Consider the following 22,655-nt stretch of genomic DNA (forward strand, 5'->3'; position numbering starts at 1 on the left):
GCCTGGTGTAGAGGTCCTGGATGGCAAGCAGCTTAGCCCCAGTGATGTACTGGGCCGTACGCACTACCCTCTGTAGTGCCTTGCGGTCAGAGGCTGAGCAATTGCCGTACCAGGCAGTGATGCAACCAGTCAGGATGCTCTCGATGTTGCAGCTGTAGAACCTTTTGAGGATCTCAGGACCCATGCCAAATCTTTTTAGTTTCCTGAGGGGGAATAGGCTTTGTCGTGCCCTCTTCACGACTGTCTTGGTGTGATTGGACCATTCTAGTTTGTTGTTGATGTGGACACCAATGAACTTGAAGCTCTCAACCTGCTCCACAACAACAGCCTCAAGACATCTCAAGACATCAGTCAGGAAGTTAAAGCTTGGTCGCAAATGGGTTTTCCAAATGGACAATGACCCCAAGCATTCTTCCAAAGTTGTGGCAAAATGGCTTAAGGACAACAAAGGTATTGGAGTGGCCATCACAAAGCCCTGACCTCCGTCCTATAGAACATTTGTGGGCAGAACTTTCGATGAGAATCGGGGCGTGCTCGGTCCTCCTTTTCCTGTAGTCCACAATCATCTCCTTAGTCTTGGTTACGTTGAGGGATAGTTTGTTATTCTGGCACCACCCGGCAAGGTCTCTGACCTCCTCCCTATAGGCTGTATCGTCGTTGTCGGTGATCAGGCCTACCACTGTTGTGTCGTCTGCAAACTTAATGATGGTGTTGGAGTCGTGTCTGGCCATGAAGTCGTGGGTGAACAGGGAGTACAGGAGGGGACTGAGCATGCACCCCTAGGGAGCTCCAGTGTTGAGGATCAGCGTGGCAGATGTGTTGCTAACTACCCTCACCACCTGGGGGGCGGCCCGTCAGGAAGTCCAGGATCCAGTTGCAGAGGGAAGTGTTTAGTCCCAGGATCCTTAGCTTAGTGATGAGCTTTGAGGGTACTATGGTGTTGAACGCTGAGCTGTAGTCAATGAATAGCATTCTCACATAATTGTTGCTTTTGTCCAGGTGGGAAAGGGCAGTGTGGAGTGCAATAGAGATTGCATCATCTGTGGATCTGTTTGGGCGGTATGCAAATTGGAGTGGGTCTAGGGTTTCTGGGATAATGGTGTTGATGTGAGCCATTACCAGCCTTTCAAAGCACTTCATGGCTACGGACGTGAGTGCTACGGGTCTGTAGTCATTTAGGCAGGTTGCCTTTGTGTTCTTGGGCACAGGGACTATGGTGGTCTGCTTGAAACATGTTGGTATTACAGACTCAATCAGCGACATGTTGAAAATGTCAGTGAAGACACCTGCCAGTTGGTCAGCACATGCCTGGAGCACACGTCCTGGTAATCCATCTGGCCCCGCAGCCTTGTGTATGTTGACCTGTTTAAAGGTCTTCCTCACGTCGGCTACGTAGAGCGTGATCACACAGTCGTCCGGAACAGCTGATGCTCTCATGCATGCCTCAGTGTTACTTGCCTCAAAGCGAGCATAGAAGTGATTTAGCTTGTCTGGTAGGCTCGTGTCACTGGGCAGCTCTCGGCTGTGCTTCCCTTTGTAGTCTGTAATAGTTTGCAAGCCCTGCCACATAAGACGAGCGTCGGAGCCGGTGTAGTATGATTCAATCTTAGCCCTGTATTGACGCTTTGCCTGTTTGGTGGTTCGTCGCAGGGCATAGCAGGATTTCTTGTAAGCTTCTGGGTTAGAGTCCCGCACCTTGAAAGCAGCAGCTCTACCCTTTAGCTCAGTGCGAATGTTGCCTGTAATCCATGGCTTCTGGTTGGGGTATGTACGTACAGTCACTGTGGGGACAACGTCCTTGATGCACTTATTGATAAAGCCAGTGACTGATGTGGTGTACTCCTCAATGCCATCGGAAAGAATCCCGGAACATGTTCCAGTCTGTGATAGCAAAACAGTCCTGTAGTTTAGCATCTGCTTCATCTGACCACTTTTTTATAGACCGAGTCACTGGTGCTTCCTGCTTTCATTTTTGCTTGTAAGCAGGAATCAGGGGGATAGAGTTATGGTCGGATTTACCAAATGGAGGGCGAGGGAGAGCTTTGTACTCTTCTCTGTGTGTGGAGTACAAGTGATCTAGAATTGTTTTCCCTCTGGTTGCACATTTAACATGTTGATAGAAATTTGGTAGAACTGATTTAAGTTTCCCTGCATTAAAGTCTCCGGCCACTAGGAGCACCGCCTCTGGGTGAGTGGTTTCCTGTTAGCTTATTTCCTTATACAGCTGACTGAGTGCGGTCTTAGTGCCAGCATCTGTCTGTGGTGGTAAATAAACAGCCACGAAAAGTATAGCTGAAAACTCTCTAGGCAATGTACGAAAAAAGATAAACGTTTATATATTTAAATCTTAAATATTGCCAGGTTGGTTTTCAGAGCTGTTTCATAAGGTGTTCATTATTGTAAATTGTAACATATCCATTGATGGTATTTGTAAGTTCAATATTATTCATTGTTATATCCTAGAACCTACAACAGATATATATTCAACCACAAGGGTGTACTAATGAGTTATGATTTTTTTTAATCATAAAAGAGGACTACTGAAATAATATTATTTCAGGGTAGATAAGGGAAGGCCAGCCTAAAATGAAAACATGCCAGCCAGACAAGCCAGTGTATGATTAAAATGTATTTGCATATGAATGGAGTGGAAAATAGCTGACGTTGTTATCTGTAAGGTAAGTAACATTAATGTTTGTATGGGGGGGCATCTAAATGTTTTTTTTTCTTCAGATGCCTGTTTATTCATAAAAAGCAGAAGATAGTAAATACCATTAATCGCAATGGTAAACTTGTGGTAAACTGGGAACTCGAGGTCAAATCATGACATCAGTGATTTTCAAGAATTCAAATTTGAATTCCAAGTTGGATGACCGTTCAAAACTACTTTTCCCAGTCTGAGCTCATTTCTTTTCCAAGTTCCCAGTTGTTTTGAAGGCACTGAAGTCGGAAGTCAGAGATTGCCGAGTTCTGAGTTGTTTTGAATGCGCCACTAGAGACCTAGGCAACCTCCTATTTCTGAACAGGCAATCAGTCTTGGAAGGAGGACTCGAAGAGGGAGACTGCGAAGTACAGAAGTTTGCAGTGCCAATGTTTTTAGCTAATCTGTGTATCTCACATTATGTGCCCAGTATGATAGAGCAAGAATACCTTCTTAGCAGATAATGACAACATGACAATAACAGTAGCTGTAGATGATGTAATGAAAAGTTGGAGGGTGGTTGGTTATGGAGGACATCAGGTGGATCCATGTCTGAATGTTAGGCAGAACCCCTAGACCCTGGAAAACAGTAGCAGAGTAAAGGGAATAGGGTAGGAGACAGCAACGTAAACAAGCAAACACACAGGTTACAGGTTGATCAGGAATGTAAAAATACAGTTATTGATTGATGTAATTTAAATGTTGATTAGACATGCAATAATGTTAAGGGGGACACATTCCTGTAAAGCTTAGAGAGGATCTCATGTTAAATACTGTTGAAGCCCATTCTGGTGGGAAGCTGCAATAGACCACAGTCAGTATCGGGATAACGTGTGAAATGCTTGATAATGTATGTGATATCAATAGAGAGGTATACTTTCTGGGTGATTTAAATATTTACTGGCTTTCATCAGGCTGCCCACTCAAGAGAAAGCTTCAAACTGTAACTAGTGCCTGCAACCTAATTCAGGTCTTCAATCAACCTACCAGCGTAGTTACAAACAGTACAGGAATGAAATCATCAACATGTATTGATCATATACACTGCTCAAAAAAATAAAGGGAACACTTAAACAACACAATGTAACTCCAAGTCAATCACACTTCTGTGAAATCAAACTGTCCACTTAGGAAGCAACACTGATTGACAATAAATTTCACATGCTGTTGTGCAAATGGAATAGACAAAAGGTGGAAATTATAGGCAATTAGCAAGACACCCCCAATAAAGGAGTGGTTCTGCAGGTGGTGACCACAGACCACTTCTCAGTTTCTATGCTTCCTGGCTGATGTTTTGGTCACTTTTGAATGCTGGCGGTGCTTTCACTCTAGTGGTAGCATGAGACGGAGTCCTGCTGCTGGGTTGTTGCCCTCCTACGGCCTCCTCCACGTCTCCTGATGTACTGGCCTGTCTCCTGGTAGCGCCTCCATGCTCAGGACACTACGCTGACAGACACAGCAAACCTTCTTGCCACAGCTCGCATTGATGTGCCATCCTGGATGAGCTGCACTACCTGAGCCACTTGTGTGGGTTGTAGACTCCGTCTCATGCTACCACTAGAGTGAAAGCACCGCCAGCATTCAAAAGTGACCAAAACATCAGCCAGGAAGCATAGGAACTAAGAAGTGGTCTGTGGTCACCACCTGCAGAACCACTCCTTTATTGGGGGTGTCTTGCTAATTGCCTATAATTTCCACCTTTTGTCTATTCCATTTGCACAACAGCATGTGAAATTTATTGTCAATCAGTGTTGCTTCCTAAGTGGACAGTTTGATTTCACAGAAGTGTGATTGACTTGGAGTTACAATGTGTTGTTTAAGTGTTTCCTTTATTTTTTTGAGCAGTGTATTTTACTAAGGCTGCAGAAATGTGTTTGAAAGTGGTATCCAAATCCATCGGAAGTAGTGATCACAATATAGTAGCCATATCTAGGAAAACCAAAGTTCCAAAGGCTGGGCCTAATATTGTGTATAAGAGTGTTCAAGAAGTTTTGTAGTGATTCCTATGTTGTTGATGTGAAGAATATTTGTTTGTCCATGGTGTGTAGTGACGAGCAACCAGATGCTGCACTTGACACAATTATGAAATTGCCTATCCCAGTTACTAATAAGCATAAACCCATTAAGAATATGACTGTAAAAACTGTTAAAAAAGAGATGGCAAATAGGTCTGGCTGTATAACCGATTGGCAAACATAAAGCAAATTGAGAAAGTATGTGACTAAAAAGAAGAAGAAACTACTCTATGAAAGAAAGATAATTGTGACTCACCACCTGGATTCGGTCTGATGTAGCAAAATGTGAAAATGTGTTTTTTACATGGGATAAAATTAGACTCAAAGCTACAAAATGGTATATCATACACTGCATTTGAGGAACAATGGGAAAGTAATTCTGCTTTGAAAGTTGATCAACTTGAAAACTCACTTTTGAGAAAATCGCCTTTGAATGTTTTCGTATCTAGAGAAGAGCTCTTCTTTGTCTACACCCTTTCAGCATCGTTCACACGCTCTTAAGCTTTAGCCCCACCCATCTTGTTTCGCTCTCGGAGCGCACACTTGACACTCTGGCTGATGATTTGTTTACCTCCGGATAACATGAAAAACAGCCTAACCAGATCTGCTGACAACAATTTCATTACACTTTTTTGTAGACATTTACTGACACCGGCCATATTCAACGGGCGTTGCACACACGTCAAGAAACGTTAACTAACAAGCCAGCCAGCTAACGTTAGCTAGTTAAGCAACAATGAACAAAGTGCCAACAATGAACAAAGTGCCAATAATGCCTAACATTAGGCTCTAACTATAAAAGCTAACAGCTCTGGGAAACTAATAATAACGTCCGCTTGGGAGCCAGCCAGCTAACATTAGCTAGCTAGCTAACAGTACACTTTAGCTTAAGACTTATAGCTAGCTAGCTAAACAATGAACCTAGCTAGGTAAACAATGTTTAAGACCACACACGTAACGTTAGCTAACGAGCCAGTCAGCTAACGTTAGCTAGTTAAACAACAATGAACAAAGAGGCAACAATGCCACAATGCTGGGAGGTAACCAACCAGGTCTAATGCAGTTGCAAAAACCATCAAGCGCTATGATGAAACTGGCTCTCATGAGGACCACCACAGGAATGGAAGACCCAGAGTTACCTCTGCTGCAGAGGATAAGTTCATTAGCGTTACCAGCCTCAGAAATTGCATACCAAATAAATGCTTCACAGAGTAAAGTAACAGATACATCTCAACATCAACTGTTCAGAGGAGATTGTGTGAATCAGGCCTTCATTGTTGAATTGCTGCAAAGAAACCACTATTAAAGGGCATCAATAAGAAGAAGAGACTTGCTTGGGCCAAGAAACACAAGCAATGGACATTAGACCGGTGGAAATTTGTCCTTTGGTCTGGAGTCCAAATTTGAGATTTTTGGTTCCAACCGCCGTGTCACTGTGAGATGCGGTGTGGGTGAACGGATGATCACCGCATGTGTACCCACAATCCCCCGACTTCAACCAAATTGAGATGGTTTGGGATGAGTCGGACCGCAGAATGAAGGAAAAGCAGCCAACAAGTGCTCAGCATATGTGGAACTTCAAGACTGTTGGAAAAGCATTCCAGGTGAAGATGGTTGAGAGAATGCCAAGTGTGTGCAAAGCTGTCATCAAGGCAAAGGGTGGCTACTTTGAAGAATCTCAAATATAAAATATATTTTGATTTGTTAAACACTCTTTTGGTTACTACTTGATTCCATATGTTTTATTTCATAGTTGTGATGTCTTCAGTATTATTCTACAATGTAGAAAAGAGTACAAATAAAGAAAAACCCTTGAATGAGTAGTTTTGACTGGTAGTGTATGTGTTATGGCTTTACACCCCCTGCTATTTTGTGGATAAAGAGTTGCCTGTCTAACAGAACATAGAGGGTGTTCTTTAATGGAAGCTCTCCAACAAAATACAGATAGAATCAGGAATTCCCCAGGGCAGCTGTCTAGGCCCCTTACTTTTTTCAATCTTTACTAAAATCATGCCACTGGCTTTGAGTAAAGCGGATGACTCAACACTATACAGGTCAGCTACCACAGCGACTGAAATGACAGCAACACTTAACAAAGAGCTGCAGTTAGTTTCAGAATGGGTGGCAAGGAATAATTTAGTCCTAAATATTTCTAAAACTAAAAGCATTGTATTTTGGACAAATCATTCACTAAACCCTAAACCTCTTGTAATGAATAATGTGAAAATTTAACAAGTTGAGGAGACTAAACTGCTTGGAGTAACCCTGGATTGTAAACAGTTTTGGTCAATACAAATTGATACAACAGTATCTAGGATGGGGAGAAGTCTGTCTATAATACAGCGCTGCTCTGCATTCTTAACAACACTCTCAACAAGTCAGGTCCTACAGGCCCTAGTTTTGTCGCAGTTGTGCCACAAAGAGAGACTTGGATGTACACATAGAGCTAGAATTACTGATATGCATGTCAATCTCTTCTGGCTCAAAGTGGAGGAAAGATTGACTTCATCACTACTTGTATTTGTGAGAGGTATTGACATGTTGAATGCACCAAGCTGTCTGTTTGAACTACTGGCACACAGCTTGGACACCCATGCATACCCCACAAGACATGCCACCAAAGGTCTCTTCACAGTTCCCAAGTCCAGAACACACTATGGGAGGCACACAGTACTACATAGAGGCATGAATACATGGAACTCTATTCCACATCAAGTAACTCATGCCAGTAGTAAAATTAGATTTAAAAAAAAAGAAAAAAATACACCTTAAGGAACAGCGGGACTGTGAAGCAACACAAATATAGACACATGCATACAAACACACACACTATACACAAATGTACACATGGATTTTGTATTATAGATAAGTGGTAGTAAAGTAGAGGCTAAGGGCACACACTTAATGTTGTGAAATCTATTATGAATATATTTTAATGTTTTTAAAATGCGCAACTGCTTTAATTTTGCTGGACCCCAGGATGAGTAGCTAATGGGGATCCTTAATAAATAAAAATACAAATAAAACTTTGGAGAAACCCCTGGGCCAGTGTTGATACTGCTGACAGCTTGGTGATGCCGCCCACCACGAGGAGGAAAATGCAAATATTGGTCAGTAAAGAAAACTTTAAGCTCGTCTCTCAATTCAAAAAAATTTGTCAATACTTTGCCCCTTGATAAACAGTGCACTTCTGTATGTTGTAAAAGGGTTACATGGCATAATGCCCATATCATTGCATAATGCAGAAAATATAAGAGAGTTCAGGGGCCTTGCCTTAACAAGGTTAACAACTTTCACTGTAGTGTCCAAAATGTATTTCAAGCTGTCAGGCATTCCCTTGGCAGCAAGAGCCTCTCGGTGGATGCTGCAGTGTACCCAAGTGGTGTCGGGAGCAACTGCTTGCACGCACGTTACCACTCCATTATGTCTCCCTGTCATGGCTTTTGCGCCATCAGTACAGATACCAACACATCTTGACCACCAAGTCCATTTTATGTCACAAAGTTGTCCAGTACTTTAAAAATATCCCCTCATGTTGTCCTGGTTTCCAGTGGTTTGCAGAAGAGGATGTCTTCCTTAATTGACTCCATATAAACGCAACGGACATATACCAGGAGCTGTGCCAGGCCCGCCACGTCTATTGACTCTTCCAGCTGCAACGCATATAATTCACTGGCTTGTATGCGAAGCAGTAATTGTTTCAAAACATATCCTGTCATGTCTCTGATGCGTTGTGAAACAGTGTTGTTTGATGGAGACATTGTCTGTATAGTTTTTTTGGCCTTTTCTCCCAGCATTGTCCCAGCCATATCTGCGGCAGCAGGAAGAATTAAGTCCTCCACAATAGTATGGGGCTTGCCTGTCCTAGCCACTCGGTAGCTCACCATATAAGACGCTTCTAGCCCCTTCTTATTAATGGTATCTGTTGCTTTTATGCATGTCTTACTACGCAAAAGTCGTCTTTATTCTCGCTCAAAAAACTCCTGTGTCTTCTTTTTCAAATTGTCATGTTTGTTTCTAAATGTCTGCGCAAGAGTGAAGGTTTCCCACGAGTGAGTAATGGTTAATGTGATTAGATGTTAATTATTTGACAAGGCTACCCGTATTTGACATTGTGTTGTTATTACGCTGAACACTAGATGGTAAAAAAAAAAAATGGGCAGTGAAACGGGGCTACTCAGGTGAGAGAAAAAACTCACCCAAATGTATAGCCCCGTTAGAAAATATAAATGTACTGTGAAAATGTGAAGAGAAATGGGAATCACATTTTATTTGGTGTACCCCCAACGGCATCGTGCGTACCCATGGGAATACCTGCTCTATAGCAAGGGAGTCAAACAAATTTTGCCCCAGGGGCCGCATTCGGTCTTCACCGCGGTCTGGAGGGCCGCACTGAATATGTGTTATATTTCCTCGCCTTCAAAATTTGCAAAAAATATTCCACTATCAATCGTTTTGGGATTGCACATTTGCACATTTGTGGCCTGCTGGAGGTCATTTTGCAGGGCTCTGGCAGTGCTCCTCCTGCTCAAAGGCGGAGGTAGCGGTCCTGCTGCTGGGTTGTTGCCCTCCTACGGCCTCCTCCACGTCTCCTGATGTACTGGCCTGTCTCCTGGTAGCGCCTCCATGCTCTGGACACTACGCTGACAGACACAGCAAACCTTCTTGCCACAGCTCGCATTGATGTGCCATCCTGGATAAGATGCACTACCTGAGCCACTTGTGTGGGTTGTAGACTCCGTCTCATACTACCACTAGAGTGAAAGCACCGCCAGCATTCAAAAGTGACCAAAACATCAGCCAGGAAGCATAGGAACTGAGAAGTGGTCTGTGGTCACCACCTGCAGAATCACTCCTTTATTGGGGGTGTCTTGCTAATTGCCTATAATTTCCACCTTTTGTCTATTCCATTTGCACAACAGCATGTGAAATTTATTGTCAATCAGTGTTGCTTCCTAAGTGGACAGTTTGATTTCACAGAAGTGTGATTGACTTGGAGTTACGTTGTGTTGTTTAAGTGTTCCCTTTATTTTTTTGAGCAGTGTATATTTATTCAGTATATTTCTGTGCCTAAGGGCAACTTCTTCAGTGGTGGAAAAAGTACTCAATTCTCATCCTTGAGTAAAAGTAAAGGCACCTTTATAGAAAATGACTGAAGTAAAAGTGAAAGTCACCCAGTAAAATACTACCTTAGTAAAAGTCTAAAAGTATTTGGTTTTAAATATACTTAAGTATCAAAAGTAAATGTAGTTGCTAAAATATACTTAAGTATCAAAAGTATGAATAATAATTCTGTATATTAAGCAAACTTTTTATTTGTTTACAGAAAGCCAGGGTCACACTCCAACACTCAGGCATCATTTAAAAATAAAGCATTTGTGTTTAGTGAGTCCGCCAGATGCAGTAGGAATGACCAGGGATGTTCTCTTGATAAATGTGCGAATTGGACCATTTTCCTGTCCTGCTAAGCATTCAAAATGTAAAGAGTACTTTTGGGTGTCAGGGAAAATGCATGGAGTAAAAAGTACATAATTTTCTTTAGGAATGTAGTGAAGTAAAAGTTGTCAAAAATATAAATAGTAAAGTACAGACAACCAAAACACTACTTAAGTAGTACTTCAAAGTATTTTTACTGAATTAAGTACCTTACACTACTAATCTTCTTACTGGAACATAAAAGCTTCAGGAGGACTTGTAGTCCAACAAAGTAAATATAGATGAGTTCTCTCCCTGTGGGGGCACATAACCACAACCAGATGCTAGAGGCTGATGCTATGCAGCTCATAGAAGGGGAGCAGTGGGGTCCAGATTCAGAAGCAGAAAGCTTCAGAAGCAGACAAAAAAGCAGACAAAAAAGGTGACAGATTCAGAAAAGCCTCAATCACAGATCATTAAAACATTCAGTGGTAATAAACATTGACAGTCGACACTGTGGGAGGAAAATAGTCTACATGTACAGTGCATTCGGAAAGTATTCAATACCCCTGGACTTTTTCCACATTTTGTCATGTCACAGCTTGATTTCTAGAGAATGGATTAGATTAGATTAGAGAATTCTAGAGAATGGATTAAATAATTTCCCCCCCTCATCAATCTATACACAATACTCCATAATTACAAAGCAAATACAGGTTTTATACATTTTTGCAAATGTATATATATATATATATATATAAAAAAACAGAAATATCACATTTACATAAGTATTCAGACCCTTTACTCAGTACTTTGTTGAAGCACCTTTGGCAGCTATTACAGCCTTCTTGGGTATGACGCTACAAGGTTGGCACACCTATATATGAGGAGTTTCTCCCATTCTTCTCTGTAGATCCTCTCAAGCTCGGTCAGTTTGGATGGGGAGCGTTGCTGCACAGCTTTTTTCAGGTCTCTCCAGAGACGTTCGATCGGGTTCAAGTCCGGGACACTCAAGGACATTGAGACTTGTCCCGAAGCCACTCCTGCATTGTCTTGACTGTGTACTTAGGGTTGTTGTCCTGTTGGAAGGTGAACCTTCGCCCCAGTCTGAGGCCGTGAACACTCTGGAGCAGGTTTTCATCAAGGATCTCTATACTTTGCTCAGTTCATCTTTCCCTCGATACTGCCTAGTCTCCCAATCCCTGCCACTGATAAAACATCCCTACAGCAATTAAAATGTCTAGTCTCATGGCAAAGGGTCTGAATACTTATATAAATAGGGTATTTTTAAAACTGTTTTCACTTTGTCATTATGGGTTATTGTGTATAGATTTGAGGGGAAAACCGAATTGAATCAATTTTAGAATAAGGCTGTAACGTAACAAAATGTGGAGAAAGGGAAGGGGTCTGAATACTTTCCAAATGCACTCTGTTCGATTCCCATCTCATAGTTCACCAGGGAAGCATATGGCAGTAACAACACATTCAATCCAGATGAGCAGTCATGTAAAGACTTTAATGTAATTGTAAATGTATAGCTAAAGATCCCTAGTACAATAACAGGCTGTACTGTTATCTAAGATGTCTGATTAAGTCATGGGAACATTTCATTTCAGAAAGTGGAGAAAAAAACTAGACATTTTGTAAGAGTACTTTCCTTACATAGGCCTAATGTGTTTTTCAACAACAGAAATGCACCTGCATGCACCCACACATTAGGTCATGTGAAAAGGCATTATGAAATAAAATCAAAACATTTGTGCTGTCGCTTTATTTTCAGTCATGTCTCAATCTGCTGCCTTCCTTTCCACTTCAAACTAGTAGTAAGCAGTAAACAGTGCAGTTGCATTAAAAAAAAATAAGACTAAGTCATCATTTCACAAGAACATCTTCAAATATTATTTATTTTATACACCATTCCAGTACAGCATTTGTCCAATCAAACTGATGCATTTGAATCCCCAAGAGTCCCACTGTCCTCAAAACACATGTACACATCTAGGGCCAGCCATAACAAGTAGAGTTCCTTATCTATATCATTACAGCATCATCTGCACAACTTATTAATAACAAAGCAGCTGATTATGTCTTATAGGCTAGTGCTATTTGGTTTGAATCCACACAAACATTGATTTCAGATCCTTTCTGGAGTTGACCATGAAGATATTATATCGCTGCAGGTTCCGCCTGGCCCTAGCCATGTCATGCATACAGCACTAGCCCCATAGGTCAACTTTACAGAGCAATCCAAATGCTTTAGAGTCTTCTCCAGTGAGTTGGTAAGCCACTTGGTTATACAATCGGAGATATAGGCAGTTGGACAGACAAGAGACAAACTGGTCTTAGCTGTGGATGGAGCCTCAGACAGGTGGAATGCTAGAGCCTTCAAGAGCCTACTTCTTTCCCAGTGATAGACTGAAACACAAGCAAAGGGGGTTGTACGTGTTAATGATACTGTATAAAAAATAAAATGTATATAATATTTAAAGTGCTCTAAAAAGTACAGGGATGACAATGAGAGATGATAGCGTCGGAGAGAAAAAAATAAGTACGATTTTTAACGGTTTCTCCAAGGCTCTGACAAGACTGATTTCAGTCAAAAGTGCATCAATACGCACAGGGTGGATTGGTTGCTTTGCTGAACATATGGTACTCCCAGGTTTTTCCCCCTGTCTTATTCTCAAATGTATAAGATAACATGTATGAGGAATGAATGACAGGCGTTTGGCACCAGGTTATGTCTCAGTTTCTGTGAACAGTTACATATGGAACTTGAAGATCATTGGCAGCATTAAGATAAGCCAGGAACTATTTCAGTGTGATACAGTCTGACTAGAGTCATTTCCACTCGAGAAGAAAAACCAGGGTCGTGTTCATTAGCGCACATGTAACAAAATGTTTAAAAAATGTTTAAGGACAAGTAGCATTTACTTATAGATAGTCCCTCCCTGTTTCAGTTTATGTTCTACCATTTGGTGTTTAATGAACACCCCTGGTGGCCATAGGCCTATGCTGTGAAAATGACATAGCATGCACACTGGAGGCAATGTGAGAAGAGCAGTCATTAGTCATGATTTTGCTAAAGAATCATGTTCTCTTCAAGCTACTATTAATGCCAGTATGGAGCTGCTTCAAAAAACTCAGGGCATCTTTAGGGAATTTGGTAGAATTCCTACTTTTCCATGGGAAATGTGATAATGCATTCCTGCACTTTTTCAATAATGCCATTGATTTTCCCCAGCACCTGTACTGCACTACACAGTGTTCAACACTGTGGATGTGAACATTCAACATTTCTAACCTTGCTTGAGGCAACTGCAACAAACCATCTGGGCGGTGTTGAGCCATGCAAGAGAGGACAGAGCCAGACTAGGGCATGATGATATGAGAATGAAGCAAAGAGAGAGTGACGCTAAGAGAAACATACTTGTTAAAAGAGTCGTCTTGGAGGTTAAGGACCAGGTTGTCTGCGGAAAGGTACACTTTGTTCTGGGACGTTGCCACCTGAAAGACAAGACAGAGAGACAAAACACAGTTGAAAACAAAGCGTCACAGAACTAGTCTTGTAGCAGCTCGTAGGATAAGGGAAAGCTATCCTTCAACCCTAATGATACTGATATAACCAGCTAACTGCACTTTGGGTTACCATTGCAATGGGAACCAAACAGCCACAACAAACACAGGCTGCTAAAATGACTGACCCCATTCTTACTGGATCAATGTCTGATTAGGACAATAACATCACAGAGCCTCTGAGGATGAGTAACTATTTCCTCAATACGTAATAAATAAAGTACTTCTGTACAATTATCATGACAGTCCCTGACATCCAGTTCCTTTATATAGAACTCACCGTCTTAGCAATGGCCTGGGCAGCTCTAATTCGTCGAAGCTTCAGGTATCCAGGATTCTTAGTCACTGCTTGTCCCAACTACAACAAACACAGAGCCAGAATCATATAACATGCTGAAGTCAATAAAAAACAATTGTTGACTAGAATAATCAGCCTGAGGTCGTCCAAAGGTTATGGTGAGGTTAATGTTTTACCATCTTGGCAGCCTCTGCCTCTCCCTCCGCCTGGATAATCTTATGTCTCTGGTCTTGTTTGGCTTTCTCCACGTAGAACTGGGCTCTCTGGGCCTCCTGCTGGGCTGCGGAGACACACAAGCTTTGTTTAAACTCCACGCGTGCACACACACAATCTACTAACACACATTAGTGCACTGACTAACCCACACAGAAAAAAATATATAAAAACAGGCAAGTATGCATCCACAGACAGCCGTATACAACCCAACACATATGTGGCAGATACATACCAACTTGTTTGGCCTCTACGGCAGCTGTGTACTCTCTGCTGAAGCTCAGCTCTGTGATGGCCACGTCATCCAGGATAATGTTGAAGTCTTTGGCTCTCTCAAACAGCTCTCGGCGAATCAACAATGACACCTACACAACACACAGACGGTTACAGACAAGAAAAGGGTAAAAAAAAGCGTTGGTTCACATTTCAGTCTATTTTAAAGGGGTCTGAACTTCCTGATTTGGCCTCGTTTTTCCAGCTGGTCATTAAGAAATGCAGCATCCATGACTGAAGCCAAACGAGTTGTTTTGGGGGATAATGTGGGTGTCCCTTCTAGACAACTTGAAACAGGTCTTGTGTCAAAGTCCCCTAGGCTAGCTAGCTTGAGCTAACCAACCACTTTCGCCAATTAGCTTCAGCCGGCTGGTGTGCGACAATGGCAAAGTTGGTTTGACATTTTATAGCCCAACTCTGGGGATTGTTAGGGACTGTCAATAAATTACACAATGTAAATGGGAAAATATTTTCATATTGCACATCTTTTACAGGGATGCAAACTGCAGAGTAGAGGTCGACCGATTATGATTTTTCAACGCCGATACCGATTATTGGAGGACCAAAAAAGCTGATACCGATTAATCGTCCGATTTTTAAAAATAAATATTTATTTGTAATAATGACAATTACAACACTTTTATTTTAACTTAATATAATACATCAATCAAATCAATTTAGTCTCAAATAAATAATGAAACGTGTTCAATTTGGTTTAAATAATGCAAAAACAAAGTGTTGAAGAAAGTAAGTGCAATATGTGCCATGTAAAAAAGCTAACGTTTAAGTTCCTTGCTCAGAACATGAGAACATATGAAAGCTGGTGGTTCCTTTTAAATTGAGTCTTCAATATTCCCAGGTAAGAAGTTTTAGGTTGTAGTTATTATAGGACTATTTCTCTCTGTACCATTTGTATTTCATATACCTTTGACTATTGGATGTTCTTATAGGCACTTTAGTATTGCCAGTCTAACAGTATAGCTTCCGTCCCTTTCCTTGCCCCTACCTGGGCTCGAACCAGGAACACAGACAACAGCCACCCTCGAGGCATCGTTACCCATCGCGCCACAAAAGCCAAAAACAACTACTCCAAGTCTCAGAGCGAGTGACGTTTGAAACGCTATTAGCGCACACCCCGCTAACTAGCTAGCCATTTCACATCAGTCACACCAGCCTAATTTTGGGAGTTGATAGGCTTGAAGTCATAAACAGCGCTTAAAGTATTGCGAAGAGCTGCTGGCAAACGCCCGAAAGTGCTGTTTGAATGAATGCTTACGAGCCTGCTGCTGCCTACCACCGCTCAGTCAGACTGCTCTATCAAATCATAGACTTAATTATAACATAATAACACACAGAAATACAAGCCTTAGGTCATTAATATGGTCAAATCCGGAAACTATCATCTCGAAAATAAAACGTTTATTCTTTCAGTGAACTACAGAACCGTTCCGTATTTTATCTAACGGGTGGCATCCATAAGTCTAAATATTCCTGTTACATTGCACAACCTTCAATGTTATGTCATAATTACGTAAAATTCTGGCAAATTAGTTCGCAACGAGCCAGGCGGCACAAACTGTTGCGTGCAATGAACGCAAGAGAAGTGACACAATTTCCCTTTAATATTGCCTGCTAACATGAATTTCTTTTAACTAAATATGCAGGTTTAAAAATATATACTTCCGTGTATTGATTTTAAGAAAGGCATTGATGTTTATGGTTAGGTACATTCGTGCAACGATTATGCTTTTTTCACAAATGCGCTTTTGTTAAATCATCCCCCGTTTGGCGAAGTTGGCTGTCTTTGTTAGGAAGAAATAGTCTTCACAGTTCGCAACGAGCCAGGCGGCCCAAACTGCTGCATATACCCTGACTCTGTTGCACAGCACGCAAGAGAAGTGACACAAATTCCCTAGTTAAAAGAAATTCATGATAGCAGGCAATGTTAACTAAACAAACTGTAACTGACAAACTGTCTTTCCACACTCCCGCTGTATTTCCAGAGCGCGCGCTGATCTGGAAACTAGCAAATGGGTTGTCTCTTCAGTCGCATGCTGCATTATTTTATGTAAACGATTGGCTGAGCCTTAGATACAGCCTGTATTGCTCTAAACACCCACCACTCGTTTGCTTACAGCCAGTAGTGATCCAAAGTTTGTATGTGAAAATTACTTCTAAGGACGCACACATTGTTTTTCCGAACTCACTTCACTCGCACTAAAGAGGGAGGCTCTATCGGCTGGTGCTAGCACATGCGCAGATCAAATACACCCCGCTGGAACGCCGATTAAGGTGTTTACATGTCCCAATAATTCAAAAGATTGCTCAGAAAATAAGATGTTTTAATCAGCGTATGCTTACTTCGATTTTGACCTCACGCCGATTAAGTTATGCAGAGCAAGGTGTTTACATGAATATCGCATAATCTGCCTACTGCCATAATCAGTTTAATATCAAATTATTAGTAAACCTACTCATTGAAATTTGGAGCTATTGACATTTGAAAATATTGTCCCATGTACATTGTGTAATTCACTGATGGTCCCTAACTAGCCCCATAGGTATATCAAATGTCAAACCAAATTGACCATGGGCATTACAATTGGGTTATGTGCAGCTGCGCTCCAAATTGATGATTACTTGGGTGCTGCCAGCTGTCGGTAGGGTTGAAATAAACACAACCCAAGAAATACTGTTACAGTACCCTTCAATCCATGACATACATTTTTTTCCTATTATCTCCCAATTCTCCGTTTTGCACGAGACTGAATTTATGACCAAAATTGTCGTCAATTTTGACACTAGAAAAAAGAAATCTGACTCATATCGATGCCACATGGGCCATTTTCAAAACGAGAAGTTGCTTTTTAGGGACAGTCACTTTTTAAGCAGAGACTGGTTAAGTACACAACCTTTGTACCATATAATCCTGAGACTGTGTGGCAGTACCGGTGCTCTCTGAATGATGAGATTTAGGCTACCTGTGCGAGTCACTCTGCCATACCTGTGCTCTCTGAGTGATGAGCTGCGAGGCATTGAACTTGGCCACCACGCTCTTCAGCACCTCGTTGACGATGGAGGGTAGTACTCTCTCGTCATAGTCCTTCCCCAGCTGCTGGTACATGGCAGGCAGGTTGGCGGCCACAGGACGGGACAGCACACGCAGCCCAATGTTAATCATCTGCAGATCTACAGAGGTAAGAGAGAGAAGTCAGGGCTGTATCTTCCTTTACCTTATCTTCTATCTTTACTGATCTGAAAGCCTCAAATCTTTACTGATCTGCTGGACATAATGTATTGGTCTACATGTATCCATACTGGATAAAAAATGTATCCCCCTATTTCAGCAATCATGTACCTTTGCTTCCAGTTAGTGAAGCAATCTTCCTGGGCCTGGCTCTGATGTCATAGATTATGGGGTACTGGATCCATGGTATCCTGAAGAACAACAAAAACAGTCCAGTTTAAATATGGTCATGTGAATTTAGCTTTGCATTGCGTCGAGCCAACTGATCATGTCAACCCTGGCTTCATTATAAACCCCTGGACAGAGTCAGAGTGTAGGCCTACCTGAAGTGCAGTCCTTCAGCCAGCACTGTGTCCATCTGCATGCCCCCGATTCTGTTGAAGATTATTGCTCTCTGACCTCCATCCACTGTGAACAAACCATTCCACACAACGTTAGAGGGGTGCAGTCATTATCGTGATAATAGTGTTACCCATTTCACTACCAGACGCTAGGTTAGGCTTACCTGTGAATGTAGCTTCTTTGACCCCATAGGCCAGAGCTCCAGCCCCAATGAGCAGCTTGAGGCCTATTCCTGCTCCCTTGCCCCCCGCGCCAGACATACGACTGGCCAGGTCCCTCAGGTTTGTCAGGAACCGCTGGGAAGACCAGGGAAAAAATGTGTTGTTGCTATTGGACAGAGCTTATGTCTTCACAAAATATTACACTTTTACCACTGTTTATTTATCATCAGGTCAGTAATACACTGCACATTAAGTGTTTTGGAGGGCTTGTTGTGATGGTCCAGCTAATTTATCACCATTATCCCATCTAGTGGTCTTAAGGGGTACTGTGGCCTAGACCTGTCAGTGTCATTGTCTCCATCTCGAATATTCTTGACCATTTATAGTTAGTGATGCACCGATATGACATTTTTGGCCGATACCGATATCCAATATTTTCCTTGCCCCCCCCCCCCCAAAACAATTATACCGATAACCGATATTTAACATTTTAGCTGTCTTTTAAGCATTCTTGTACAGTTATAGTTAACACACACATGGACACAGCGGTCTAAGGCACTGCATCTCTGTGCAAGAGGCGTCACTACAGTCCCTGGTTCGAATCCAGGCTGTTTCACATCCGGCCGTGATTGGGAGTCCCATAGGGTGGCGCACAATTAGCCCACCGTGGTCCGGGCCGTCATTGTAAATAAGAATTTGTTCTCAATTCGCATTTGAGTTGTCTCACTGATATACTTACTCTTTCAAATGACTGCTCGACTTGTTGACTGCTCGATCCACACAGCATACATTGTGGACTAGGTTAGGAATGCTGTGTTGCACGTGTAGCGCAAAATTTTACCTGGCGTCCTTACGTCATGTACCTACGTTATAAAGGTATGCACGGTAGCTATGACATCGGTTTTTAACAACAGCGTTAAACCAGACATCGGGCCAATACCGATGTTGGCATTTTTTGCTAATATCGTCCGATTCCGATATGTTCACAAATATATTGTGCATCCCTATTTATAGTATTATGGAACTGTGGATTGTGCAGGTCTTTGAGTAATGAATGAGCATGTAAACTAGCAGCACTTAAACCAATGTTTTCCACAAACTGATATGCAAGTAACTTGCATGTTAGCTGACGAACGCGCAACTCCGTTTTCTTATATGGAGGCGCAGTTGAGCTTTCTCAGCTACCTGCATGTTTTATGATAACAGGGTTGCCATGGCCAAATTGGTCTACTTCGAAAACGATGTCACGGGTCAAAATGTATTGGTCGTGGGTTTTTGGGCAACTACTAAGTTGCACCGCTGTCCGCCATGACATTCTTTAAAAAGTGTATGTAATAATATATCAGTACCAGTCAAAAGTTTGGAGACACCTACTCATTCAACATTTCTTTAAAAAATATATATAATAGTGAAGAAATCAAAACTATGAAATAACACATATAGAATCATGTTGTTACCAAAAAAAAAGTTAAATAAAAAATATATTTTTTATTTGAGGCTTCAAAGTAGCCACCCTTTGCTCTGACAGCTTTACACACTCTTGGCATTCTCTCAACCAGCTTCATCTGGAATGCTTTTCCAACTGTCTTGACGAAGGTGAAACTGGTTGAGAAAATGTCAAGAGTGTGCAAAGCTGTCGTCAAGGCAAAGGGTGGCTACTTTGATCAATCTCAAATATATTTTGTTTTGTTTAACACGATCTTGGTTCCTACATGATTCCATGTTATTTCATAGTTTTGATGTCTTCACTATTATTCTACAATGTAGAAAATAGGAAAATAAAGAAAAACCCTTGAATGAATGAGTGTGTGTACACACACGTTATTCCAAACGACAATATTTTCCCATACTTCATCAAGAAACTCGCTAGCTAAAATTTGACTAGTTATTATCAGTCATCCAAGCTTGCAACCATTGTTGCAACAAGAGAACTGGCCATTTTCTAGTTGGTTAGTGAGCGGTTTACCTAAATTACCTAAATTGGCAAACCTTCCCTTCCATATGAAATCTAAAAAAGACCTAGCTATAGTTTGAAAGCTGGCATAGTTACGCTTTGCTGAGTGAAGATAGGCAAGTCAGAAAAACGACCTGCGTAGCTATCGTCGTTAGCTTGCTAGCTAAGATAGCTACCTCGATCTCCTCTTTAAATCATAGTCTAACGTTACAAGGCAATAAAACACGTTTGTGTAAAATACTAAACTAATTTCACAATAATAAGGTATGTCCTGACTTTGTCTTTAGTCAGTGTGGTTGCTATTTGAAATACTCACGTTGGGCTCTTTATTCGCCATGCTTGCAGTAGATATCCAAGGTCGTGACCAATGAACGTGTCATCACCATAGAGATTGATAGAGCCTTCTTTCTAGTGGCCACAAGGCTGTTTTAGCCAATGAGGGCTTCCACCATTTTAATGAAGTCAACTAGGTGGGACTTCCAACTCCATTGGCTGATCCTTCCTGGTGACCCTGTCAGAGTCATGTCCAACCGGGTCATGAGGGATCAGCCAATGAAGAAAAACATTGACTACGTCAAAATGCAGATAGCCTCAATGGCGCTGCCCATGCTGTCACAGACGCAACAATGACACAGCTACAAAGAGTCCACTCTCTCTATGGTCATCAGAGACAACTTTGTCTTTGCACATTCAGGTGAAAGGCTTTCAGGGACTTGAGTTCAATGCAGCTCGAAATTATATAGCTGCCCTCTTGTGGGCTTGTGTGTATTTTATGAAACTGGCTTGTGTTCAATGGAGTACATTCAAAGTTAAAGGTAGACTCAGTGATATGACGTTTTTACACTGCTGCTACTCACTGGTTATCTATGCATAGTCAATTTACCCCTACCTATATGTACAAATTACATCACTAACCTGTACCCCCGCACATTGACTCGGTATCCCCTGTATTTTATTTAGTAAATATTCTCTTTTCTTGAACTGCATTGTTGGTTAAGGGCTTGCAAGTATGCATTTCACAGTAAGGTCTACTACAAGTTGTGTTCGGCGCATGTGACAAGTTTCATTTGATATTACTGAAAATTATAAACGCAAATTGTAGTGTTGGTCACGTTTCATGAGCTGAAATGAAATATCCCAGATATGTTCCATACGCACAAAAAACATTTTTAATTGTGCACAAATGTTTTACATCCCTGTTAGTGAGCATTTCTATTTTGCCAAGACAATCCATCCACCTGACAGGTGTGGCATATCAAGAAACAGCATGATCATGACACAGGTGCACCTTGTGCTGGGGACAAAGGCCACTAAAATGTGCAGTTGTCACACAACACAATGTCAGATGTTTGAAGTTGAGTGTGCAATTGGCATGCCGACTGCAGGAATGTCCACCAGAGAATTGAATGTTAATTTCTCTACCATAAGACAGTCGTTTTAGATCATTTGGCAGTACAGCCAACTGGCTTCACAACAGTAGACCACATGTAACCACACCAGCAGGATTGTCTGAGACCAGCCACCTGGACAGTATTGGTCTGCAATTAAGCCCTTGTGGGGAAAAACTGTACCCCTGCCCAGTCATGCGAAATCTGTAGATTAGGGCCTAATGGATTTCCTTTTATGAACTGTAACTCAGTAAAACCATTTAAATTGTTGCATGCATGTTTGTTCAGTATAGATACAGAAAGTAAACAGCATATCGGGTCAATTTCCACAAGATTATTTAAGCACAAGGCTCAAACTTCCACTGTTTTGGTCCTGTGACTACCACGCTGTATGTGACAGAGTGAAGTCTGTGAGGATCTGTGTTTATTGCGCTATAACCCAATACTGTATCACATGTGATTGAATATTAGCAACTGTTGGCCTGGGTGCCTGTGTGTGTGCTGGAAGTAACATTTTTCCCCAGATACTGTGCTGAGAAGCTGTGGTTAACCTTGAGCGGGAACAGTGTTTTCTATGCAGGTGCAAATAGCTCAGTGTTACAGAACTGTCTGACCTCAGTTTCTAGGGTGTGGGAGCGTAATCTACACAGTAACAGTGCCGGACATCTGGAGCGCTGTGGGGCTGGGACCAGCCTGGGCGCCACCGACAGGCTAGTGAGTCTAAGCCTCTACTGTGATAGGCCAACGAACGAGTTGGAACTCTCTCTGCCACAGTATAACAAATGTTGATTGTATCATTCGAGTCAGTTCTCTGTTTGCCCTGCGTGGTGATACAGCGAACCCGTAAATACAAAAACTGCATTTACCATTTATCGCTTGAGTTTAATAAAAATACTTAAAGTATATTCGGTGACTCTGAATCACATTTTATCCTGATACCAGATTTGATTGACGCAACCCTTGACAAGTCTTACATCTCAATATCTGCAGCGCTGCGACTACCTTTAACAGCCCACAGGTTTATCAAAGTGTTGAGTGGCTGTAGTTAAGTTATGACCAGATTAGTTCTGTTTTC

At 41.8% G+C, this 22,655-nt stretch overlaps 1 protein-coding gene across 1 annotated transcript; it reads right to left on the bottom strand.

Moving 5' to 3' along the window:
• Positions 1 to 11,628: 11,628 nt before the first annotated feature.
• LOC120052677 (prohibitin-2-like) lies at positions 11,629 to 20,634 on the bottom strand. Its single transcript, XM_038999727.1, has 10 exons — positions 20,509 to 20,634; positions 18,241 to 18,373; positions 18,059 to 18,143; positions 17,847 to 17,926; positions 17,493 to 17,677; positions 14,451 to 14,580; positions 14,179 to 14,282; positions 13,985 to 14,062; positions 13,559 to 13,635; positions 11,629 to 12,546 (listed from the first exon to the last, which is right to left on the bottom strand). The coding sequence occupies exons 1-10, from the start codon at positions 20,527 to 20,529 to the stop codon at positions 12,525 to 12,527; spliced, it is 915 nt and encodes a 304-aa protein (XP_038855655.1). The 5' UTR covers positions 20,530 to 20,634; the 3' UTR covers positions 11,629 to 12,524.
• Between the last annotated feature and the right edge of the window lie 2,021 nt (positions 20,635 to 22,655).

The sequence above is a fragment of the Salvelinus namaycush genome, chromosome 8 (assembly GCF_016432855.1).
Source record: "Salvelinus namaycush isolate Seneca chromosome 8, SaNama_1.0, whole genome shotgun sequence".
NCBI classification, from domain to species: Eukaryota; Metazoa; Chordata; class Actinopteri; order Salmoniformes; family Salmonidae; genus Salvelinus; species Salvelinus namaycush.

Excerpts from the sequence above, each read along its gene's own strand:
- LOC120052677 (XM_038999727.1), bottom strand. The coding sequence starts at position 20,529 with ATGGCGAATAAAGAGCCCAAC. Across the intron at positions 14,581-17,492 it reads TCATCACTCAGAGAGCACAG|GTGTCATTGTTGATTCGCCG; the intron begins GTATGGCAGAGT and ends TGTGTTGTGTAG. Across the intron at positions 12,547-13,558 it reads CAAGACGACTCTTTTAACAA|TCTATCACTGGGAAAGAAGT; the intron begins GTATGTTTCTCT and ends CTTGTGTTTCAG.